General features: G+C 40.1%; 3 protein-coding genes and 1 non-coding gene across 5 annotated transcripts; all 4 read left to right on the top strand.

Moving 5' to 3' along the window:
- The first annotated feature begins 753 nt into the window (after positions 1-753).
- LOC106955266 (collectin-12-like) lies at positions 754-4,306 on the top strand. The gene is made up of 8 exons (XM_015045356.1): positions 754-801; positions 1,125-1,254; positions 2,005-2,067; positions 2,224-2,310; positions 2,463-2,621; positions 2,939-3,019; positions 3,224-3,286; positions 3,569-4,306. The coding sequence occupies exons 2-8, from the start codon at positions 1,143-1,145 to the stop codon at positions 3,949-3,951; spliced, it is 948 nt and encodes a 315-aa protein (XP_014900842.1). The 5' UTR covers positions 754-801; positions 1,125-1,142; the 3' UTR covers positions 3,952-4,306.
- A 620-nt stretch (positions 4,307-4,926) lies between these two features.
- trnam-cau (transfer RNA methionine (anticodon CAU)) lies at positions 4,927-4,998 on the top strand. The gene has a single exon. It is a non-coding gene; the product is annotated as a tRNA-Met (tRNA).
- A 3,590-nt stretch (positions 4,999-8,588) lies between these two features.
- On the top strand, positions 8,589-12,163 carry LOC106955265 (interferon-induced transmembrane protein 5-like). The gene is made up of 2 exons (XM_015045355.1): positions 8,589-8,906; positions 11,728-12,163. The coding sequence occupies exons 1-2, from the start codon at positions 8,700-8,702 to the stop codon at positions 11,947-11,949; spliced, it is 429 nt and encodes a 142-aa protein (XP_014900841.1). The 5' UTR covers positions 8,589-8,699; the 3' UTR covers positions 11,950-12,163.
- Positions 12,164-16,080: 3,917 nt separating this feature from the next.
- Positions 16,081-22,937, top strand: LOC106955260 (uncharacterized oxidoreductase YjmC-like). Of its 2 annotated transcripts, XM_015045351.1 has the most exons (11): positions 16,081-16,318; positions 18,021-18,169; positions 18,316-18,504; positions 18,666-18,727; positions 18,832-18,885; positions 19,083-19,181; positions 19,432-19,567; positions 20,564-20,682; positions 21,866-21,961; positions 22,198-22,308; positions 22,600-22,937. In XM_015045351.1, the coding sequence occupies exons 1-11, from the start codon at positions 16,311-16,313 to the stop codon at positions 22,663-22,665; spliced, it is 1,089 nt and encodes a 362-aa protein (XP_014900837.1). In that variant the 5' UTR covers positions 16,081-16,310; the 3' UTR covers positions 22,666-22,937. The 2 variants fall into 2 exon arrangements, with proteins under 2 accessions (XP_014900837.1, XP_014900838.1); XM_015045352.1 differs by lacking the exon at positions 16,081-16,318 and having other exon boundaries at positions 18,100-18,189.
- The last annotated feature ends 488 nt before the right edge of the window (positions 22,938-23,425 follow it).

Raw genomic sequence — 23,425 nt, 5'->3', positions numbered from 1 at the left:
TGGAGTAATTGTGCCTTTTGCTAAATATAACTGAAGAAATCCCATCTAATTTGCTGGTTTCTACGGCATCTTCCAGCCTCTCTCACCTCAGTCTTGTGAACAAGTAACAGAATGTAATTTACTGCAAACGTCTACTTTAATTAGTCAGTTATATTATTGTTACGTGAATTTATCATATATGAACGTTGTTTTATTAAAAGAAAACATATTGAAAGAAAGTAAGAAATATTAACCTGAGTTTTTTCACAGGATCCAACACTACGTTGAGAAGATGAGGATTTGTTTTCTCTTCTGTATTTTCTGCCTGATGGTTCCCATGGGCCACAGTGAGCTGATGGGTCCCCCTGATGGTAAAGGTGACAAAGTAGTTGAAACTACTTTGTGTACCTTAATTTTTTACATATATTTATAAAACATGAAGGCATTTAATACAAAATGGGATTGCAATAAAAATAGACAAATTGCCATGAAGTCCACTTTGATTTCTTTTTATGCAATCGATGAAATAACCATTTGAAAGCCGCATTTTGGGATCTATTCTGGGTTTGCAGGTTCCGCGTCATTTGCTGAATGTTTTCCCCGCTGCATCTTGTATTTAACCAAATTAGGAAATCAACAAAAATTTCCTAATATAGAGCATGACATCACCCACCCTCCACCACCAAAAAAGGTGAAAATAGTATAAAACATCCCATAGAATGAAATCATCTTGTTTTACGGTTCCTTCCTTCTTTATACGAGCTCAAACTTGATCTTAGTCATTACTCTTTGGCAGGACTAGGTGGCAGCATATCAAATACAGTAAGTTCTTTTATTCTGATTTCTATGTTTGTTTACTACGGTTTTATTATTCATTATTTTTCCAATGATAAATAATCATTGAAAAATCAATATACAGCAGAGAAACTGTTGTATATTGTTGCTAAGACATAAAGCAGCTTCAGAGTTTTAAACTAGAGTACATGTGGGCTTTCGCAACCAGGTCCATTAGCACGTGGCTCGCTTTATTCTCGATAATGTCAAATGAGATTTGGGTTTTTAGTTTTAAGGAAATAAAACAGGAACATGAGACGTACACACCGATGCACGTTTGAAGTCTGAGCAGTGTTTTATCTATATTTCAGTTCTACAAATCCAACAAGATGAGGCTTCCCGTCTTATTTGGAATCGTTTTGTTGATGACAGACATCGGCCATTGTCAGTATCCATGTGTTCACCCTCCGTATTGCAGCAGAGGACCGATGGGACCTCCAGGTGAGTGACAAAACTTTCCTTGTAAAGACCACGTCTGTAAAATATGTCAGAAAATACAGAACGGTAGATAAAACTAATGTCAGATTGACAAGAAGGCATTAAACTTACTTTAGGAAGAAAAAAAAGGAAGAGAAACCACATCTTCCATGTTATTGGGAGGTTCTTTACACAGAATGATGAGTCAGAAAATCCTTCAGTAAAGTTTGACGCAATTTACTAGAATGACCATCAGTTTTTGAACTTCACACTCATCTATAAATAAGACTTAAGTAGAAACGATGTAACGATTTGAAAACTTGCCTAAAACCAATGGTTCTCTGTGCAGCGCCACTACAGGTGAGTCCTATATGTGACTCCTTAAGCCTTAAAATCTCAGTTAAAATTCAATCTTTTCTCTAAAATGTCAGTCTTTTAAAACAACTTCAATACAAAGAGCTTATTATATAAAAATATGAAAAATAGTTAAACTTGAAATGCACATTTAACCTTTTAAAGGCCATTGAATTCACATGTTGCATTTCAACAGCTAAGTAAATATCCTACAGCGGCATTACTATATCCATGTTTTTTGTTCGAATTGTCCTTTGAACAGATATTTTCTCAAAGAAGCAAAGAAATAAAAAAATACCAGTTTAGAAAGAATATTGGGAGCAGTGCATCTGAAGCACTTTGTAGACTTATAAAGTGTTCATTCATTTACACTTTTCTTGTTTCTTGTTCAGTTTTTTCTCCTCTTTCTTCCCTATTCAGGATTTCCAGGACTTCCTGGATTAACTGGAATGCAAGGACCTCCTGGACCAAGAGGAGAACAAGGTCTGGTGACATCTATCCGTTTTCGACCAATGAATGGATAACTGTTGTAGTTCTGTGTGTTTCAGGCAACCCACATTTTATTTTTTAATTTTATTGTTTAGTTTTTTTTTCTCCCCTCTTTTCACTCATGTCTACCGGGACTTCCTGGACCAATAGGACCACCTGGAGAAAGAGGACTAGCTGGTTTAATGGGACCACAAGGACCGGCAGGAAAAACAGGACCACCTGGAGAATCTCTCCCAGGTACGTTTTGTTTTTCTGGTGATATCTATAAAGTTTTAAGCGGTGAATGCCTTGCTGTTGTAATCCTGTGTTCTTCAGATAACCCAAGTTTTACTCTGTCATGTCCTTTTTTCCCCCTGCTTTTTGCTTCGTTGTTGTTGCTTTTGGCCCAGGACCGGCAGGACCACGAGGCCTACCGGGGGTACCTGGACTAAGAGGTCCAATAGGGCTACCAGGAACAACTGGACCGGCAGGACCGAGAGGAATGACAGGACGGGACGGGCCAGCAGGACCAGCAGGACCACCAGGAGCACCTGGACTGTCTGAAATAGGTATGAAAAGGGTCAAGGCTGTTCCTCGTATTGTCATAAACCATAAGTTACTTGAACTTGGGTTTGAAACAGTGGTCCAAAATGTCCAAATACCATTTGGTAGAGTAAGGCAGCTGTCTTTATGTCATTACCTGAGACAAAATCACATTTAGTTTAATTTCCCTTTGGGATCGATAAAGTTCTTTTGAATTTGATTTAAAGTCTGTAAATATTGAATGGCTGGAGAAGCTGACCAATATTTCCCCTTAATGTTTGTTGGCAATAATGATGTAGTTGTTTTATTTTTCTTTTGTTTTATTTGTGCGGTCCATTCCAAGGACCACCGGGACCGGCAGGACCAGCTGGACCACCTGGGAAAACAGGCCCGGCTGGACCACAAGGGCCACCCGGAGAGCCAGGTTTAACATATTTTGTGCTGTTTTGCAGTCTGCTTTGAATTGTTTGTGCTTGGAACGCCTTCCACAAAAACCATAAAATGCACCTTTAAGCCTCAGACTGTCAGATTTATAATTACTATTAACAGAAAAATCGTCTTCTCAACTGCTTTATTAACTTTTGAGAGATATAAAAATAAAAAAACACTGTAATCTGTTTTGATCTAGGTGTTAGCTGCAGTTGTCCTGACATCAAGGCCATACAGCAGCAACTGACCAAGTTAGAGCTGGGTAAGTCTCAGTATTAAGATCTACTGTAATGCATTGTGGAGCAGAGTAGATTTCATTAGTACTCATTAAACCAAATCAAGTCATGCGTTAAGCTATTTAACTCAACAATAAAAAGGGCTATAGTCTTAAAATGTTTAATCAGAGGATGAGCAGCCTATTTAAATTTAGGTGTTTTCAGTAAAACACCTAATATGTTTTTGCCTCTTGCTCCTGTTTATTTTTTCATCTATTGGCATTTTGATGTTAAAACTATTTTTAAAAAAATGTGTTTCTTTCCTTTAGCTATAACTTACAGCTTTGTCCGAAAGGTCGGTGAGAAATACTTTGTGTCCGACAAGGAGAGACAGCGTTTCGAGAAGGCAGTGGAGTTCTGCTCCCAGCGAGGGTTGGAGTTGGCTTTACCTCAGAGCGAAGAGGAAAACAGTGCTCTGACTGAAGTGTTCGGCGACGCATACAAAACCGTCTGGATCAACGTCAACAAGGAAAAAGCACGGGGAAATTTCACTCTTGATGCGAATAATCGACCTCTGACCTTTACCAAATGGGGAGCCGGGCAGCCAGATTCGTCCGTCCAGGATGTAGGCTGCACCATGGTGTCAGAGAACGGCTTCTGGGAAGTGACAAAGAAATGCTTCCTGTATGCTTACGTTGTCTGTCAGATCTAAACAAGTCTGTTTAACTGTATACTGTTGTAGGTTCTGTCTTTTCCTCTGTCTCTTTTAAGTGCTGACACGCACATGCTGCAGCTTACATAACCATGTCTGTGTCTGCCGGCAGTCATACATAAACAGACTGAAACTATTTTAGACTATCCGTTAGGGAGGGTACAGATTGCAGAGAAAAATAAAAAGCTAAACTTGTGCTTCAGTCTTTGCCCCACTTTGTTCTATCCATAAGGTGAGCTAAGTGTGACCCAGCGCTGGACGGTGAATATCACTCTGTATCTGTTCCTTTTTTGTATGACATGTGTGGCTTGTAACATGATCATTTTTCGGAATTAAAGCCTGCTGTCATATATAACCAAATCTCATTATTTCTCAAGGTAATTTACCCTCAGGGGTTCTGGTCGGGTCCTGAAACTGGTTAACGGACCTTAACCAGAGACAGAACGGACCGGAGCTCAGAGACAGAAATGAATGAACTCCAACAATATTTCACTCTGGGTTTTAACAATCAAATATGTCATGGAAATATTGTTTTTGTTTAGTTTTGCTTGTTCTGTGGATGTTACAGAATCAGGAAGAGTCGAGCAAACTTGCTTTATTTTACATATTGTCTAATAGAAATTGACTAAGTTGACTAATGTCATGAAATAAAGACTGCACAGTTGGTCGATATTAATGTTTGTTATTATTTTTATTATTATTACATTGTAGACATACACACACATCCACGCTGCACTTCTGTATAATTTAATGATTGGCCCTCCTAAATGCGACGTCAAATAACCGTTTGCCCACGTTGTCAAGCGTGGGTGAGCAGCGTGAAACCTGACAAATCCGGAGTGAATGTCTGTGGAATATCGTGTAAGCTAACTTTATGCTTTGAGCATTTCCACACAGCCTGTAAGGGTATTATTTCATAATCCACTTATCAGGTGGATACTGTATATTATACACATTTCGGCCATTCAAGGCGGAAGCAGAGTGGCGCAGCGGAAGCGTGCTGGGCCCATAACCCAGAGGTCGATGGATCGAAACCATCCTCTGCTAGAATTTTTTTTTTTTATATTATTTTATTTAATTTTTTTTATTTTGATATTTGACATATTTTCTTTCCTCTAAAAGAAAGCAAATAACCGGTGGCAGAATATATAGGTTGAATTTTAGCTATGCAACCAGCTGACACAGATCGATAAATTGCCACCAACTAACATACCCTCCGACAGAGCCTGGAAATGAATCATTGAAATGTTTAATTATTACTTTACTGCTTGAAAAAAATCAGTCACAAAAGCAGAAGTGAAATAACGTTCCGAAGGAAGAGTTAATCTGGATAACGTTACAATGACAGAAAGAGAAACGGGAGCATGGCTCCCTCTGCTGGCCGACCCAGTCCTGTTGACTTCACAGAGGGCGGGGATACTTTAACATATTGAAAGGGCCCTGAATGACAGGCCTTTAAAGGCCCCCTTTTTTCTTTATAAACAACAATCTTCTCTTTGACATGGAAACAGGGTTGTGCAGTAACAAGTTTAGCTTAGCTCTGAAACAAACAGAGCTAACCTGAACATTTAAACAATTTTTTATACTTACTCTCCTTGTGTCCATTCGTAGCACAATCACATTTTACTTCTTCCTCTTAATTCCAGTTGACTAGTACACCAGGAGCCGGCGAGGGTTGAAACCCATTTTTAAAGTAGCAGTATTTTTTTAGTCTGGACAAAAAAAATTGTTCATTTGTAAAAGCATCCTAATGTCAAACGAGACCAAATGCAAATAGCCAGATTTCTTATTTATGATTAATCAGGCTTAAGAAAAACAAAAAACATCATACGTTTTCACTGGTTGCTAATTGTTTGAGTCTTTTCGTCATTTTTGATCCTTTTGGATTTTTGTTTTCAGTTTCTGTTCCCATATTATAATTTTCCCCTCTTAGATTAACTTTTTGATCAAAATGTATTAAACAATCCATTTTATTCCAGATATTTAAGGAAAAACAACCTATAACCAGCTGGTACATTTGTTTATTTGTTTATCTGTACAGCACATTTCAGCAAGACGGCAGTTCAAAGTGCTTTACAACATAAAAACAAAATACAGTCACCAATTATGAAACAAGCAGTAAAGATCACATTTTATCAAATGCCATCATCAGAATCATGACTACACATCAAATATGTTGGTCAATGTTCCAGTCATTAAAGGCAACATGTGGGTTTTTAGCTCTGATGTAAAGAAACTCAGTATTTCAGCATTTTTTCAGTTTTCTGGAAGTTTGTTCCAGATTTGTGGTGCGTAGAAGCTGAATGCTGCTTCTCCACGTTTTGTTGGTTATCTATGCTCAATTATATTGCTCTTCCAAAAACAGTGAACAATCTGGTTAGTAATGCTGAACGTCTGTGGAGTTTAATTTTACTAACAAAACACGTGACCTTGTTCTCATTTGTTATCTTGAAACTCTTTAGGGAATATCAGCCTGTGACCTTTGACCTTTCAATTACGTATTTCAATTTTTCTTTCTTTTTCTGGCAAACATTTTTACCTTATAGAAAAAAGAATATGCACAAGCATAGCACATCTACAGACTTATTATGACCTGTTAGGAAAGTTTCTTGACCTCATCTATTTCCTTTAGCTAGACTGTTTTAGAAAAAGCATTCTCTGCATTCAGATCAGAGCAGTTCATCGCTCACATTATGATGAAAGAAGTGCTGAAATCAAATAACTGAAAGGGAAATTTCAAAACAAACACGTTGACTCTACAAGATGACCTTTGGCTAGATTTTGACAGCCACAAAATCAAGATTTTGACCCCTGCCCCTGCATCTAAACTCACTGTCACACCTTTTGAACTTCTGCTTCTGCTCATTAGACAGAGTTGAAAGCAGCAACAATCAAGGGAGATCAGAAGACATTCAATCCACATTAACAGTGTTTGACATGCAGCTAAATGCCAGCTTGTATGAATTAATATCAATCTCTTTCAGTCTAGATTGTAGGGTTACAAAAATGTGTTTTGTCAGGAAAAGAAAAAGAGAAGCTTTTTGTTTCAGTTTCAATTTGAAGCTTTAAATGGGATTCATTGAATTCCTATTGGTCATTTGGTTGTATTCAGGAGCCAATGCAAAGATTTGAAGGGAAACAAATTGATTCTCCTCAATGTTGTTCTATACTTTATTCTCTTTGTTTTAGTTTTCTAGTGTTCGGCTATTCACAAAACTGTGTTTTGTTTTTGGAGAATCCATCCATATGTATGGAGAAGCTGAACCTTTGTAACATTAGGAAAGCAGCACATTACTGACATGCCTGCGCCCCCTGCTGGTGATGTGGATTCATAACATCCCAAATTCTCCATCCTTACAGTTGTTATTCGCTGTTTCTCACCGTTTGATATGAAATCAAACTAAAACTTTTTTCCCCCTCAGATCAATTAGGATTACAACTATTATTTCTATTTGCCAGTTGCCACAATAACTAGTTTTTTATTTTTATTTGACTGACTTGAAATTTAGAAGACTAGATAAAGTTCAATAAAATCCAGGTAACTGCCTGCAAATATGATCTTGGAAGAAAAGAGGGGAGACTAAACGTCTGAGACCATCCCAACCACGAGGCATCTGTTTAGAGTTGCTTTTGACCCGTAATCACTGGAGCGTTGGCCAACACCATTTAATGTGTATTGGCGATTTTGATAATTGGACTTCGGCGAAATGTAACGTCTGCTACTGGTTTCACAAATTGGTGACTGTGTGATTTTTTTTATGCCTTTTCATTTTTGTGTTTTTATGATTAAAAGCACTTGGTAGTGCCTTGTTGCTGAAATGTGCTATAGAAATAACCTAGATTGATTGATGTGCGGCTGTGTTGCGACACGAGGGACTGGTGCACTTCACAAGACAACATGAGTCAAGTATTGAAGCTGCGGTTCAAGACGTCAGCCAGGTCGCTACAGTTTGGACAGTGACAATCAGGATACCTTCAAATTAGCTACAAAGTGACAGCTAATTTGTAGCTAAACAACATTTGTAGCTAAACAACATTGGTTTAGCTAAAATGTTTACTCTAAAAGTAAACATTTTAGAGTCTTCATATTAAATCCCAATGAAGATATGTGGGTTTGTGTGAACAATGGAAATAAAAAAATGGCCTCAGTTACATCAGTTTCGTTTGGGGTAATGGTCCAAAATTTCAGCAATCTATTGTGAGAAGCTTGTTGAAGGATTCCCAAATCATCCAATTCAAGTCATACGAATTGAAGAAAGTCATAAAGAAATCAGGTTATTAAACAAACAGTAATAATTTGGGGAATCTGGGTATCTGGTTGGATCTGTTTTATTCCTTCTTTAAAGTTATTTTCAGCTTCAGCTTCATGCTTATGAACTATCTTGAGTCTGTTTTTTTTTTCTTACACCACCCTGTTCCAACACACAGCAGCTTGGAAAAAAGACCTTCAAGAAAACTGAAATTAGGGACCATCTAATGGAGGACTATGCGCTGCTCTCGTATAAAGTTTTGTTCTCTTTCGTCTTTCTGTCTCTATTTCAGTCTCCTTTAGGCCCGGCCACATAATGACAGACCTGCTGTGTATTAAAGGACCCTGCCCATGCGTCTTCTCCCAGCCACCTCCCTTTTCGCGGGCCTTTAAAAGCCTCCCAGACCGGGTGGTGGTGGGGGGGACCACTTCCAAACAGAGAGAGAGAGACTCGCCATCCACTAAGTCAACCGTTCGATCGCAACCAGAGGGCTTCAACATGGATAATCATTCCTACAACTTTCCATCCGACTGCACCCCACTCACAAACTGCAAGTCGGCCCGCAAGCCGGCGGGTTCCACCGTGGTGAACATGGGCAACTCGGGGAAGAACCCGCCCCGGGACTACCTGCTCTGGTCACTCTGCAACACCTTTTATGTCAACTTCTGCTGCTTGGGCTTCATGGCACTCATCTACTCCATCAAGGTGAGCTCAGGTCCTGTTTTCTTGAATTCACTAGAAATTTGAACCGTTTTGAGGAGGCGTTCAAATGAGACGAAGCTTAAAATGGCACCCAGAGTAAAAAAACAACAACAACCAATTCAACACCCAGAACTTGCACTGAGTGGCCCCTTCCTTTGACTTTTGATCTGAATTTTCTTTAACTAATGAGAAAAAACCCTGAAAATGTTCAGTGGTTGGAGCTGAGAGTGAAAGCAAAATCAAGAAGATAAGTCCTTGGAACAAGACAGTTTGGTAGTTGGTGACATTTGATGAGAACAATTCAACATTCCTTGTCCAATTTCTCGAAGTTGGCCGTATTAGACAGACAGTCGGATTCGTCAGTAGGCGTTATATTCCAAATGCCACGCTGGGAAATACAGCTGGATAAAAATAATCCAGACCAGCAGACCAGGATGTGGCCATCCTCTGTTTGCCAACCTCAAGAGCCATTTTGTTTGTGCAAATGTCGACTTGAGAGCTCTAACCATTGAAAATATCTATAAATATATTTAGATTCCCCGAGTTGTTGGATTTTGTATTCTTTTGAATCACACACATTGCAACAAAACACATTTAGCTGCAAAGCATCTAGAATGTCCTTGTCCAGAAACTTGGAATGCTTTACACCACAGGAATGGAGTCAGGCAGATGTTTTACCGACAAAAAGATACCTGAATTTAAAAAACAAGTTTCTGCTAAGCTTACCACAGAAGGGTGTGTAAACCAGTCACTTCACTCCTTTTTTCCCTCCTGTTTGCATAGTTTTGAACTCCAGGCTTGTGACTGGCTCAGCACGGAAATTAAAGGCAGTGTCTCACAAAGTGGGGAGTTAAAAATGGCATAATTGGCATCTTCTTAATGGGCAAGTACTGTCAAGAAATTAGAGAGTGCTGGTGGAAAGGTTCAGTAACACTGCACTCTGATGAGACCTAGAGGAGACACAAAGGTTACATGAGTCTTTGCTTATTTTTCTCCCCCATTTTGTCCAATTATAACTACGTACCATGTAATTAAGCAACTCAAAGTAGTGCATGATTGTCAACTGGAAGGACAAAGTCAAATTCAGACACTTTTCTTTACAAATAAAAATCCTAAAAATTCACTTTGGATGTTCATATCCAGCTCCCTTTACTCTGTCACCGCTAAATAAAATCTGCTCTGTGAAAGGGTCAGAGTTTGATAGAGGATGTTAGAGACACACAAAACTGATCAGGCATAGAGTTGTGAAGATGTTTTAAGCAGATATAAGTGGTAAAATAGTATCCCAATCTCTGGAGGAGCTGCGGAGATCCGCAGCTCAGGTGGAAGAATTTAAAAACAAGGCAGCTACTGGTTGGGCCATCCATAAATCCAGCTATTATGGAGAAAAACAGTTGTAGAAACAAAAATAAGAGTATGAAGAACAGTAAAATTACCAAAACATGGCTGTTTCCTGAAACTGACAGGCGGTAATCAGAGAAGTAGCCCTGCTTAGTTTTCTTTACTTGAATTCTAGTTTCTTAGCCAGAAGGTCCGGTTTGTTTGGGGAGATGTGAATGCGCAATCGAACTCTGATGCTGACCAAAACAAGCTAACTCTGGCCCACCTAAAAACCCAGGTTTTGGTTCAGCTGAAGTAAAATTAAAGTGATATGTGAACGCCAAGCAGGCAAGAGACCGCTCCAAAAGCAGGAAACTGGCTATAACAAGGGCATTCTGGGTAAATACAACAGAAACAAATGCTTCAGTCTAGCGCTAGCAGGAGAAATTATTCAAGGTCTTTTGCCAAAGACAAAAAAGAAATCCTACAATCTCCAAAATCCGATGCTACCCTATTTTTGTTTACAATTTGTGAAGGAGGGTGCGTTCAGTGCCTTCTTCTGAGGTTTTTGTGTCACTTTATTCAGTAGTTCTCGGTGCAGCGCCACCAGAGGTGAGAAGGTAAACAGGTTTTTCAAGTTTTTTTTCTTTCTCTCTTTTTACACACTGCAACATGAAAATGAATCGCTACGGCTGAAAATGTGAAAATGTTGCAATTTTGGTCCCCAGTCAAACCGAGTCTGCCAGACTATCAGGTGTAAAAACACCCTTAAGGATCGTGGTGTCTCTTGGGAAGGTGCAGAGATCCAACGCTCAGGTGGCAGAAACTGCCAGGTCCTCCACAGATCTGGCCTTTATAGAATGAATCACACGAAAGTTAAAAATAATGAAAGAAGTCACGTGGCATTTAGTAGACACGGCAAATATGTGGAAGAAGATTCTCAGGTCAGTTAGAATCAAGATTAAACCTTTTGGGGCAAAAAGTGAACACAGCACAAGACCCTGAACGCATCATCTTCACCTTGAGACGTGGTGGCGGACGCAGCTTGCTGATGCTTTTTCTTCAGCACAGACTGAGAAGGTGGGAAGATGGATGAAGATCAACACGTGACAATCCTGAAAGAAAACATTTAAGCGGCTACAAAAGAGTGGAGAGTGGGGCGGAGGTTCACCTTCCCACAGGACAGCCACATAAACATACAGAAAGGCCTGTAATGAAATAGTTTAGATCAGAGTAAATTCAGCCCAAAGTCCGACCTGGAGTCCAAGCCAAAGTCTGTCTACAAGGTCCATGGAGGCTGTATGTCACCGTTTTCAGATCTTTAGTTGAAAAACACATTCTGTTCCACTTCACAGAAATGCGTTAGTTTGTGTTGGTCCATCATATAAAACCTCAACATATCCCAAAGATGTTTGTGGTTGTGTTGTGGCAAAGTGTGAATAAATATATACATGTTGAGGAGTATTTGCGAGGCACTAAATCTGATATGCTTGTGTTTGTTCAGGCCCGGGACCAGAAGACTCTGGGGAACCTGCAGCTGGCTCAGGAGTGCTCAGACAAGGCCAAATGGTACAACATCCTGGCCGCCGGCTGGAACCTGCTGATCCCTCTGCTGGCCGTCGTCCTGATCGTCCTCCTGCTCGTCCACCTCGGCTCCTCTCAGGGTTCCTTTGATTTCCTGGGAGAGGACGGTTTCCAAAACTTCCTCAAGCTGTTCAGCTGGTAGATGAAGGAGGAAAAAAAACAAAATCTCCGATTGGATTCAGAAGGCGATGGCAGACGTTAGAATTAGTCGACGTCTAAATGTTTGTTTTCAACTTGTCCTATGCAGATGTGTTAAAACTTCTGCTCGCCATCTGAATTAATTGTAACACTAACTTATTTTAGCAGTATTAGCGTCTCTCTGCCAAAAATTTGATAAATATAAAAACATCAAGGCGGATTAACCTGTCTGTCACGAGAGGACCTAAATTTGGGTCCTCTAGTGACAGGGGTGTCAAACTCCAGTCCTCAAGGGCCTCTGTCCTGCAACTTTTAGATGTGCCTCTGCTGCACCACACCTGAAAAGAATAATTAGGTCATTAGCAAGGCTCAGGAGAACCGATCTACACAGGGAGGAGGTAATTAAGCCATTTCATTCCACTGTTTTTTACCTGTGGCACATCTAAACACTGCAGGACAGCGGCCCTTGAGGACTGGAGTTTGACACCCCTGTCATTGTGAATGACAACCTGAGACCAACAGGTTAAAGCAGTATTTTTGAAACTGTGCCATGAATGTGACTTACATCTGAGCTGTTGCTAGTACAAAAAGGAAAGAAAAGCAAAAACTTTAGAGCATGCTGATGTTTTATGTGGTGAGCCAAAGGCTGAAATGGCCTGAAAGATGAAATGAAGGAATGAGAGAAAAACATTACAGGGACAGTTTGCATTTTTTGAAGTAAAGCAATTTAAAATTATTATAAGTACGTGTAGTAAAAGATGTGATATTACAGCGAGTTTGATGAAGCTAGCTGTTAGCAGTTGTATGCTAAAAGCTAGTCACAAAACAGCATTTTAGCTAGTTTCAGCAGCTTAGCATCCCGTCCACACGAAACAGTTTTTTTTTGCTAAAAGGGAAAAGTTTTAAACAATTTTTCCTCTATGTCTACATGGAGACGGCGTTTTGGGCGCCCGAAATGTTTTTCTTTTTAAACAGGTTCCAGAGTAAAACATTCACTCTCGTGTATTTGGACAACGAAAATATATTTTTTGTGAAATCTCCGACATGTTAGCCTACAATCTAGCCTGACCTATAACCTCAAACATATCAAATGCGACAATGGAAGATTACATATTCCACAAAAGACTTCACTTGTGTTCGTATTGTTGTGGCAGCTTTACGCACACGTCCCACAGTGCTTGTTTAGCGCCACCCACAGGTCGAGAGGAGTCAAAAATGAGGCTATTCTCTCTCTCTGGGTTTTCTTGCAGAGGGAAACATTTCTGAAAACGTTCCTGTGTGAACCCAAGTGTTTTCGATAACAACCTGTTTCAGAAGAAAATTGTTCCTGTGTGGTCGAGATCTAAAACAACTCTAACTGAAAATGTGCCTGGCTGTGGTACGTGGTGATGTGTCAGAGGATATTGTCTACATTTCATAGGTTTGTCAGTGTCTTCTCAGTTAGACAATGTCCATGTATCTACGCTAAAACTACTTCAGCTTATGCCACTGCACAAAACCTAAAGAAATCCTAAGGTTTTTTAAAGGCTACGTCATGGCCAGTCACTAAATCCAGCTTCTCTGCTTTATTTTTGGTATTTATTGTATTTATGTGAAGTACAATTTGATCGGTTGTTGGAACCATCGTTGGTCAGGATAGATTGAGATTGAGAACTGAAATAACAAACAAACGTGGAGCCAAAGTTTTACAACGGACAGTGAATTCATTTTCGCCTTCTAGCATCTCTCACATTACTTTATACTTCTCTTTTCATCATTTTAAAAGTTTTTTTTTGTTGTTTGGTGCTTTGAAGATTTTTCTGTTGTATCTCCTTATTGTTTTCAATCTATGAAATAAATAAATCAGACTGTATGTTAGCACAGTACATCACAGAAAGACCGAAAAGAGATTTATTTATCTTTCCATGTCAAGATCTCCATGCAGCCGAGTCGTTTTCTGTCCCCGCCCAGCCGACGGGAACAGGTGCCGAGAGGTGTTCCTTCGGCTGGCTCCTGCGGTTCCCGCCGCTGCGCCCACACCCAGCTTTAAAGCGATCATTTTGGGTTTCCATGGCCCGACTCCGGGGTGGGTCTGCTCCCAGCTGTGTGTTTGGCCCACTAGCATTTTTACATGTACACACAAAACGTCCAGTTCTGGGAACCGTGTCGAACGTGCCCTTCGGATGAGAGGCGGAGCCGCCCAGGAAGACCGCTACAGAGGGCCGAATGCAGGAGGCCCGCAGCGGAACGGGACGCCGTCCAAGTCTGCTGGTTCTGCTCTGAGTTGAACGAACGACCGCTCAGACCGAACGTGAGACATTTCAGAAGAGACAGCCGTGGCTCTAGTTGTCTCTTCCTGACTGGTCAGAGTCGCTGGACTCGCTTAAGCTAAAGTTTCAGCCCCGCAGTTTACTGCTACATCCATAAAACAAAGAAAAGCAAATAAAGTCCAAAATTGCAGGTTTCCAATTCAATGACGAAGGTTTGAGGTCAAGTTCATAGAAATCAAGAAATTCCACTTTGACTAATAATATGTATTTGTTCATTTGTCTCTTTAATCCTGCTTATGTGGTGCAACACATTTAACATGTAACATCCATTTCTTCCTGAAACACACCCACTCAGCTGATCTGCAGTCCAGTCGCCACCCCCACGCTAAATCTCCAAGATTCCCCAGGTTTTCCTTGTGCCACTCATGTGATTTCACGTTGCGCTCCTTCTGACGCCCTTCACATTTGTAGCTTCTCTTTTATTTATATCTGCCCAAATCACAGCCCAGGGCTTCTAGCTTTCTATTTTCCTCCTGTGGTCTGAGGCAAATGCTTACAGATGTCTGAGGGGAAATTACAGGATAGAATTGGGTCCTACAGTAAGAGGAGGAGGAGCGTACTTCCTCCTGCTCTTTTCAGGAGCTTTTTTTTTTTCTAGGGCGATGGCGCAATGTGGAAGCAGCAGAAAGCCTCGGACCGAGGCCCAAAGCTCTGGTGTCAAACCAGACCTCCTACAAAAAGACGTCTCTAAAATCAGCAAGACAGTTTTTGTATTTGTTGTCGATCAAAATCAAATAAGACAATGAAATCGTTTTTATCAAATGCCTGCAAAATAAAATGCACAGCAATTGATCAATTAGCAATAATTAGTAGTACAGATTGATGTCGTTATGAATCCATGTCTGTGTGAGCATCGGAGGTTTATTAGACTAAATAAGTAAAGAAATAGGATCATAAAGACTAATGGACACAGCAGGGAGATTAAGGAAGTTTAACATAGGAATTTGTTGTAAAAACTCTTGCTTTAACCAAACCAAAGTGCCATTAACTAAAAATGGCCGCAACTAAATAAGGCACAACTGCAAACCTACCGAGACACGGCAAGAAACCATGAAGCAGCAGAGAGGCGCATGGTAAATCTAGAAGAGCTACGGCTAAACAATGTTTTGATAAAATTTTTGTTATAATCTGGATTAGACTCTCCCTGTTGAATACCAAACACAACTGTTATATTGTAATATAATACTGTAATGTGATAGGAAACATTTTTGAAAAGATGGATGGATATGCTTAAGACTAACAATGAAAAATAAATCTTTCAATTTTTACTGCTGATATAGCAATTGTAAATAATTGATGACTCAATAATTATATATTATTAATATTAATAATAATAAATAAGGCTATACATATATATTCCATATATATTAATAATAATAATAATAATAATAATAATAATAATATTTATTATATTATTATTAATAGTACATATTGCCTTAATAATTATACCTTATAACAACAGTATAATAATAATAATAATAATAATAATAATAATATTTGCTATCATTATTATATAATTATAATAACATTTATTAATAATATTATTGAGATAATTATGAAGTAACCAGATTCAGAGGTGTAAGTACTTTATAGCATTGTAGAGGGTCGTTCATGTTGTTTACTTCGCCTTTCTTCGGCCATAAAGTGTTTCTGCAGTTTCAGGATCATTTGAGTCTTTCTCCTCCCTCCAGACTCCCAGGAAGTTTCTATTCAAGACCTTGAACTCGAGCATTATTCTGGAGGCCCCCCATCAAAACATGCGATCTATGAGACACAGAGAGTCCCTCCCATGTTTAACAGTGGAGCGCGAAAAATTGCAAAAAAAAAAAAAAAAGAAAAAGAAAAAGAAAGAAACCCGTGATGATGGCGCCCACTGAGACGGAGGCAAACTGACGGACTGATCGACGCGCTAACAGGGGGCGTTCCCAGCGCGGATCGTCTTCTAATCTACACAGCACTGCGGATCATTTTTGTTTTATTTTTCAAATCAGCCGATCAGAGACACAAGCAGCGCCACGGGTGACAAAGCATCGCGCTGTGGGGAGAAGAGAGCAGGATGGATAGGTAGGAGGCGGCGTGGTGCCCCAACATGCACGATCTTACCTCTACAACTCCCACGGACTCTAAAGTGTTGTAGTTGCATGAACAGCTCTTACATTTCTTTTCTGTTTGCTACTGAATTACTGCACGTTTTTTTTTTTTTTTTTTGTACCCGTGAAACCTTCTGCAAAACAGCAGTCTGGCTGCAGAAAACGTAATCAATTTGTAACGCATTCCCGTCGTGCGTCTGCTTTGCATCGTCGGGAATTGCACCTCGCGGCGTTTTTCACTTAAGTACTTATAAAGTCAAACACGAAAAGCTAAAAATGAGGCGAACCTGAACGTTTCGTCAAGCTCCACTGCATTAACCCAATGCGTGCAGATGAGAGTGGGAGGGGCCTTTTTTTCTTGGCATGATTTGTGAAACCAACATCCCTCCACAGAGCCCGCTAGGACTGGTTGTAGATAGAGCAGAACCAGGCTTACTTCACTTGGCCCGAGTCAAGAAGAGAGCAGAGAGAGAGGTGGGGGGGGGGGGGGTTGAGGCTTGAGAAGCAATGACAGTCAGCAGATTGATGGGGCCACTAATCAGGAGTTTCTGGAGAAAAGCAAAAGCAGAAACTGCTTCTGCAGCTGGTCTGTTTATGCATGGAAAGTTATTTCTGTGCATCTTTACACTAACTTCTCCTGTTTCAGTTTACTGTTTTTGCACATTGTAAACACAATTCAAACAGAAACGTCGGGAGAGTTGGGTAATATTTTTTCCCATGGAAAAATGGAACAGAAATCGACCGGCAAACCAAAAACAATAATTAGTTTCTATTTTCGGTTTTCCACGAGCCACGCTGAGCAAACATATGGAAGAAGCTGCTCTGCTCATGAGAGCAGAACCGAAAGCGACCCTGAACAAACCATCCTGATGATGAAACACGGTGGTGGGAGTATCATGCTGGGGGCTAAACACACAATCCATGAATGAAACATGTGGAGGTTTCAACATCTGTGTGAGTGTAGCAGAGGTGTGTCCTTCCAGCAGGACAATGGCCCCAAACATATAACCACAGCTTCAGGTCAGGTATTAGAATATTGAGCTAAAAAGTGTCCTAGTCAAAGTCCAGATCTAAACCAAATGGAAATCCATGGCTACAGACGCTTTATCCAGTCTGACTGATATTGAGCTGTTTTGCAAAGACTGTGTAAACCCCCCCTAAATATTTCTAAAGCAAAGTTAGTTAAAAAAAAAAAGCTCAAAAGATCTGCAGATGTAACTGTAAGAATACAAAGACACGCCACAGTTTGAGTTTAATTTGTAACTCATGTTAAAGACCATCCATCATTTTGTTTGCAGTTCAGAATTGTTCTCTCCTCTATAATTACTCATTACATGAAATCCATTGAAATTGAAAGTGAAGCAGAGCCACTTTCAACTTCACAGCACTCAAAGCGAGCGAAAAGACAGCTGACGTGTCTTGGTTTGTATTAGAAATGCGGCGCAGCAGTGCGACGCGACGCGACGCGATGCACTCGCTGACCCTCTGTTGGATTTAAGCTTCGCTCTGGAGTGTATCGCCACTTTGTCACTTTGTACTTCTGTTCCTCTTTGTTTCTCATGTTCCATGCTCCACAAATTTAATTGTAATTCCAAAATTAAAACAACAAAAAAAATGTCAACACAGAGAAGAGAAAGGATCGTTTTCCTCGTTTCCTGTTTTCTCCCCCCATGCAGATGCGTGATTAGCCAGCAGGAGGTGCAAAGCTTCATTGAGAGGTGCCTAACAACCGTGGGCGCCAAACCCCATCATGCTAGCAGCCTAGCCGAGGTGCTGGTGACCGCAGACTGCAGGGGGCACTATAGCCATGGACTCAACAGGATGGGTCAGTCGATGTGGAAGCTTGTAAATATCCACCTTTCAGTGTCCATAACAGCAGCTTGTCGTTCTGTTGCACCGTTTGACGTCTGCTGTGTAATAATCCCTGCCTAAAATGTGCGTGCTGCTTACAACCCGTGTCCTTGCTGACAGATATGTACCTGAAGGACATACAGACAGGAGTGTGTGCAGTGGAGGGCGAGCCTGTGGTGGAGAAGGAGAGCGCAGCCACAGCGCTGGTGGACGGGAACAACCTGCTGGGCCCAGTCGTGGGAAACTTCTGCATGAATCTGGCTATCAGGAAGGCCAAAGAGGTTGGCATTGGCTGGGTGGTGGCGCATGGTGGGTCCCTCATGTTCTCTGGTTTTAATAGAGGCTGGGAAACAGAGTCAGGTTAGCCGTGTTGAATTGCAGACATATCTTAATAGGTGATTAGGGAAGAAAGGCAGGCAAAGAAAACAACAATAAATGGATGATAAACTTATGTCACTCTTCTCTCAAAGGCTCTAACCATTTTGGAATTGCTGGTTATTATTCAATGCAAGCCCTGAAAGAAAACATGATCGTGAGTGAGACTTCCCTTTTTCCATTAAAACTTTTTAATTTTATAACCGACACAAGGGAAGTACGTCTTCAGTCGTCTTTGCAGTCTTTATGTTGTTTCTGCAGGGTATGTCATTTACCAACACCTCCCCCTTGGTGGTCCCCACACGCGGTAAAGAGGTGAGAATGTCATTCAATCCATAGAATAAACCCATATGTGATGCTTCTGGACGTCAGCAACTCCAACTGAGAGGCTTTTTCCTTCTTTAGTCCCTGCATTTCCTAAAGCCTTAACACAATATAGAATGCATGTCCTAGATTTGTACATTTTCTTACATATAATTCTTGGAAAAACAATGTGAAACTGCACCCTGTAGCGCACGCTGGGCACCAACCCGCTGAGCGTGGCGGCTCCGGCCGAACACGGCGACAGCTTTGTCCTGGACACGGCCACTTCAGCGGTAGCGCTCGGAAAGGTGAGAGCCGGACTTTCATTGACGTATTTTGGTTTGTTGAAAAAGAGAGCAGCACATTAGTACTGAAAAACCTCGTTTTGAAGAGAATCCCAGCTTAGTCAGTCAACCTTTTGATACAGTTAACGTTTATTCATACCTGTAAGTGGCCCGGTTAATGTCAAATTAGGCATCGCATTTAAAATCAAATCAACAGCGTTAAATATACGTAAAGTCTTCATTCTCACCTGGTTGATGTAATGCGCACATACAGGTGGAGCTAAATGAGAGGCGAGGCGATCCGATCCCTGATGGATGGGGGTGTGACCCGGAGGGACACGTAACAACGGACCCAAAGAGTGTTCTGACCGGAGGAGGACTGGTCCCCATCGGTGGCAGTGAAGCCACAGGTTGGAGAATATGATAGAAATTAACATCAACATTACTTTACTTTAATCTTTCTCCAATTCCCCAATTCTATCAACAGTAAATTATTATTCAATGAATGAATATAAACTGTTAATTTGGATGCATCGGATCTACAGACGCAGTTGGGTAAATGTGTGCAGATTATTTTCTGGATGCTTCTGTTGCTGAATTTGGGCTTAGAAACTGAATTACATCACATCCACATGAACAACCATTGCATTTTTATCATCACAGTATTTGTAATCAAATCTAACACTGTAATATCACAAACTGAACAAAATCACCACTGGGCATATTTCACACTCCGACCACCAGATGGTAGAAAAGTCCTTCCAATGTGACTCTTGATTCTTGCTCCTTGGCTGGATTAAGACCACAAAGTGTTTGATTCAAATTAACAATAAAACAATATTAGGACACGAAGCACTCTAACCTAGAACCAAAGCAGAAGGTTCTAGGTATTCTAGACATTGTTTTCTACGCTCTCACTTACAGGGTTCAGCTTTGTTTCCCCGCCTTTCCTTTAGGTTCTTAAAAAGCTACTGGTTTAATAATATGCACTGCAAAATTTTATATAATTATTCCATTATTAAACTCCCACATAGTTTTTTGTTTAAATCAAACACACAATCCCTGATGTGTTGATGGCACTAAGGGTTAAATCTAGTCTCACAAATGTGCATCTTGACATAAATTCAATAAATATCTTTACTTGTAGAAATTAGGATCAAACTGTAATTTTGATGTAAAAAATGGACTATATTGTCCATCCTTTGTCTACTGTATCTTATGATTGGTTTATTTCTCAGTTTTGTTCAAAAAGCTACACGATAAAGAATCACCTCTCCAAATCTTAGTCCCAGGTTTGGTTTACCTTTTACTTTACGAATCCATGACATTGATCCTGAAAGAGAACGAACCTGTTGGAGAGCATAATGGTGGAGTTATGTTTATCGTGGCTCATTTGTTGAATGCAGGTGGCTACAAAGGTTACGGTCTTGGGATGATGGTGGAGGTCTTCTGTGGGATCCTGGCTGGAGCCCAGTACAGCAAATACGTCCGCACATGGAAAGTCACCGACCGCGTCGCCAACCTGGTACGTCCACGCTGTTTTTATCCGTTTTCACTTTTGACTTAGAAATATAGAAACATACAAGTCAGTCACATTCCTCTGTTTGTTGATAACCGAGGCACCAACTAGTTTCCTTCAGTGCCGTTTGTAAAATCCTCTTTAAAGAGTATATAGCAGACCGAGTGCTGCAGAGGTCAGAGTGCTGAAGGTCATGGAGAAGCTTTTATAACAGGGACTACGTTGTATCATTCAGTAGTTATAAATAGATTGTGGGGTTCCTCTAGGATTTGTTCTGAGCCCACTTAAATTTAACATGATTGATCTCTCCCTTCTCAAATGACTGAAAACTATGTCTGCTTCCAAATTTATGCTGATAAAGCAGCTTTTTATTTGTGTCGTCGCCTGACCTTAGTCCGCTATGATCCGTGAGTCAGTCTCTCTGTAACACCAGTGAGTGGATGAGTCAGAATTTCCTCCAGTTTATTGCAAATAGGTCAGAAATTTGGTCTGAGGAAAGCAGGGACAGAAAGAAGCACTCTGTTTTAAACTTTAACAATCACCAATATTAAAACATCGCCATGAAAATGAGTTTCCTGTTGAAATGAGACACAGAAAAACTATAAAGCTGTCTTTAGTGGCCTCTGTTAAAGAAAAAAAAAAAAACAACAACGAGGCAGCTCCTCCGTGATGCTGCTGTCAGAGTCCTGGTATATTTTCAAAATGGTGGTGTTAGGCCAAAGTTAATTACTGATTAGATTTGGCTACTTGTTCAGTGTTTCCAGGACCAGATTAAACTAGAATTAAATTAAACTAGAATTTAATTTTTAAAGTTGTCTTTCACTAATTGTTACAAGTCTATGCAATGTGCTTTAGATACTAGGATCTGTTTAAACACTTGTTAATTCCTGTTGTGATATGTATGGTGCTTTTTAAATAAACCTGTTTCCTTGCCTTGCAATGTTGTTAGTAGCCGATTAAAAACTACGTCTAATTTAAGCTCTACCAATAAGATCACTCAAGATGCTCAAGCAGTAATTCCATTAGAAGCCATTTTTTCCTCTAAGAGGAACTTTATAAAGTTCAGAGACAAATGGTTTTAAAAAAAACAAGAAAAAACATCAGTGAATAAACAAAATGTATTGTTTTTTGCTTCAGTGAAAAAGGTAGTCTGTACTGTCTTCATAATTTGTCTCGTTTTGGATTTCAGGGTCAGTGTTTTGTAGCAATCAACCCAGAAAACTTTGCTCCCGGATTCAACGAGAGAATGTCGGATCTGCTCTCCATCCAGAGAGACCAGGACCCTGTGAGTACGCAACGCTTCGAAAGAAAACAGCAGTAGCACTTTAGGTATTTTAGCTTATGTTTTATTTAATAACCCAGGAACAGACGTCTGCCTCTTAAGAATTTGCTTTAAGTTGTAAAATGCGGGCAGAGGCAGCAGCATATGTAAATGTATTTTTTTTGTGTGGATTGAATAGGAGCAGAGATTTCCTTCTTTTCTCCCCAACTTTTATTTGCTTTTTTTGTTTTTTGCTGCAGGCTGAGCCGGGCTCGCCTGTTTTGGCTCCTGGAGATCCGGAGAGGTTGAACATGAAGAAGTGTGAGGAGATAGGGGGAATACCCTACCACATCAACGTTGTCAAGTACATAGTAAGGACTGAAAAATGTCCAACATTAAGCATGTTTTTCTTTTTCTTTTACATGTAAGCTACATGTAGCTACATGTAGCTTACATGTAGCTTACATGTAGCTACATGTAAGCTACATGATCTTACATGTAGCTTACATGTAAGATCATGTAAGCTAATTGTGTGTCGAGCATTAAACATTACGTTCCACGCCGCCAGTTAAAAAGCTCTGCTAACCTATGGTGGCTCTAACTGAATGTGTTTTGATTCCTAGAGCAAGCTGCTGACTTTACCTTTGCATTTGTCTCTGCAGAACGATTACGTGAAGAAAATTGGCATCAGCCAGCTGCTGCCATGTGACAACGTCGTCTCCGTTTAGACGGTCAACCGTGGATGTTAAGCTTTGTAAATCTGTTGCTTCTACTCACTTTAACGCCAACGGAAGGAAACTTTATAGGAACAGGGTGACATTTTTAAAGCTACAAAGTAAAAAATTAACAGCAATAATTTGGGTTATTGAGACTGATAGAGGAAAAAATAGGGGTTCATTTTTCAGTCATACTTTCATCATGTTGGTCCATTTAGAAATGTCAGTTTCAAACTAGAAAAATAATTAGCAAGCTAAATACTTAGCCTCAAATAAAATATATAGCTAGCATGCTAAATATTTAGTTAGCAAGTTCAATATTTGGTTTCACACTAAATATTTAGTTTGTTAACTAAATACATTGTTTGAAGCTAAATATTTAGCTTCAAACTAAATAATTAATTTAAATATTTAGCTTGCTAATTAAATACTTTGCTTACCTAGCTAAGTATTTAGCTTACTGATAGGTATTTTTCTCGAACCTACATAAAAGAACCACAGACAACGTATATGAGTTTTCTGACCAAGCTTTTGCAAAAGGAGAAGACTCAGCAAACTGCTCCTCCAAGCCGTTCACTGAGCGTTCTAAAGACCTTTGGTTACAGCTTGTCTTTTATTATCAAACAACAAGAGGGAGGATAGGGAAGAAAGACAGCAGAGACAAAATATTACTGCACACAGGCAGTTTCTGAGTATTCTGGTTGATAAGGAGGCACCTGTGGAAACATAATTTAAGGTCTGGGAAACACACAGTTAACTTTCACATGAAGAC

The sequence above is a fragment of the Poecilia latipinna genome, unplaced genomic scaffold (genome assembly GCF_001443285.1).
Source record: "Poecilia latipinna isolate Pla-1442-1.1 unplaced genomic scaffold, P_latipinna-1.0 Scaffold722, whole genome shotgun sequence".
NCBI classification, from domain to species: domain Eukaryota; kingdom Metazoa; phylum Chordata; class Actinopteri; order Cyprinodontiformes; family Poeciliidae; genus Poecilia; species Poecilia latipinna.
Note: the sequence above shows the minus strand (reverse complement) of the source record. Positions and strands in the feature narration are given on the sequence as shown.

Excerpts from the sequence above, each read along its gene's own strand:
- LOC106955266 (XM_015045356.1), top strand. The coding sequence starts at position 1,143 with ATGAGGCTTCCCGTCTTATTTGGAATCGTTTTGTTGATGACAGACATC. Across the intron at positions 2,068-2,223 it reads TGGACCAAGAGGAGAACAAG|GACCACCTGGAGAAAGAGGA; the intron begins GTCTGGTGACAT and ends CTGGACCAATAG. Across the intron at positions 3,287-3,568 it reads ACTGACCAAGTTAGAGCTGG|CTATAACTTACAGCTTTGTC; the intron begins GTAAGTCTCAGT and ends TCTTTCCTTTAG.
- LOC106955265 (XM_015045355.1), top strand. The coding sequence starts at position 8,700 with ATGGATAATCATTCCTACAACTTTCCATCCGACTGCACCCCACTCACA. Across the intron at positions 8,907-11,727 it reads CACTCATCTACTCCATCAAG|GCCCGGGACCAGAAGACTCT; the intron begins GTGAGCTCAGGT and ends GTGTTTGTTCAG.
- LOC106955260 (XM_015045351.1), top strand. Across the intron at positions 18,886-19,082 it reads TCCCCACACGCGGTAAAGAG|CGCACGCTGGGCACCAACCC; the intron begins GTGAGAATGTCA and ends TGCACCCTGTAG. Across the intron at positions 20,683-21,865 it reads CCGACCGCGTCGCCAACCTG|GGTCAGTGTTTTGTAGCAAT; the intron begins GTACGTCCACGC and ends TTTGGATTTCAG.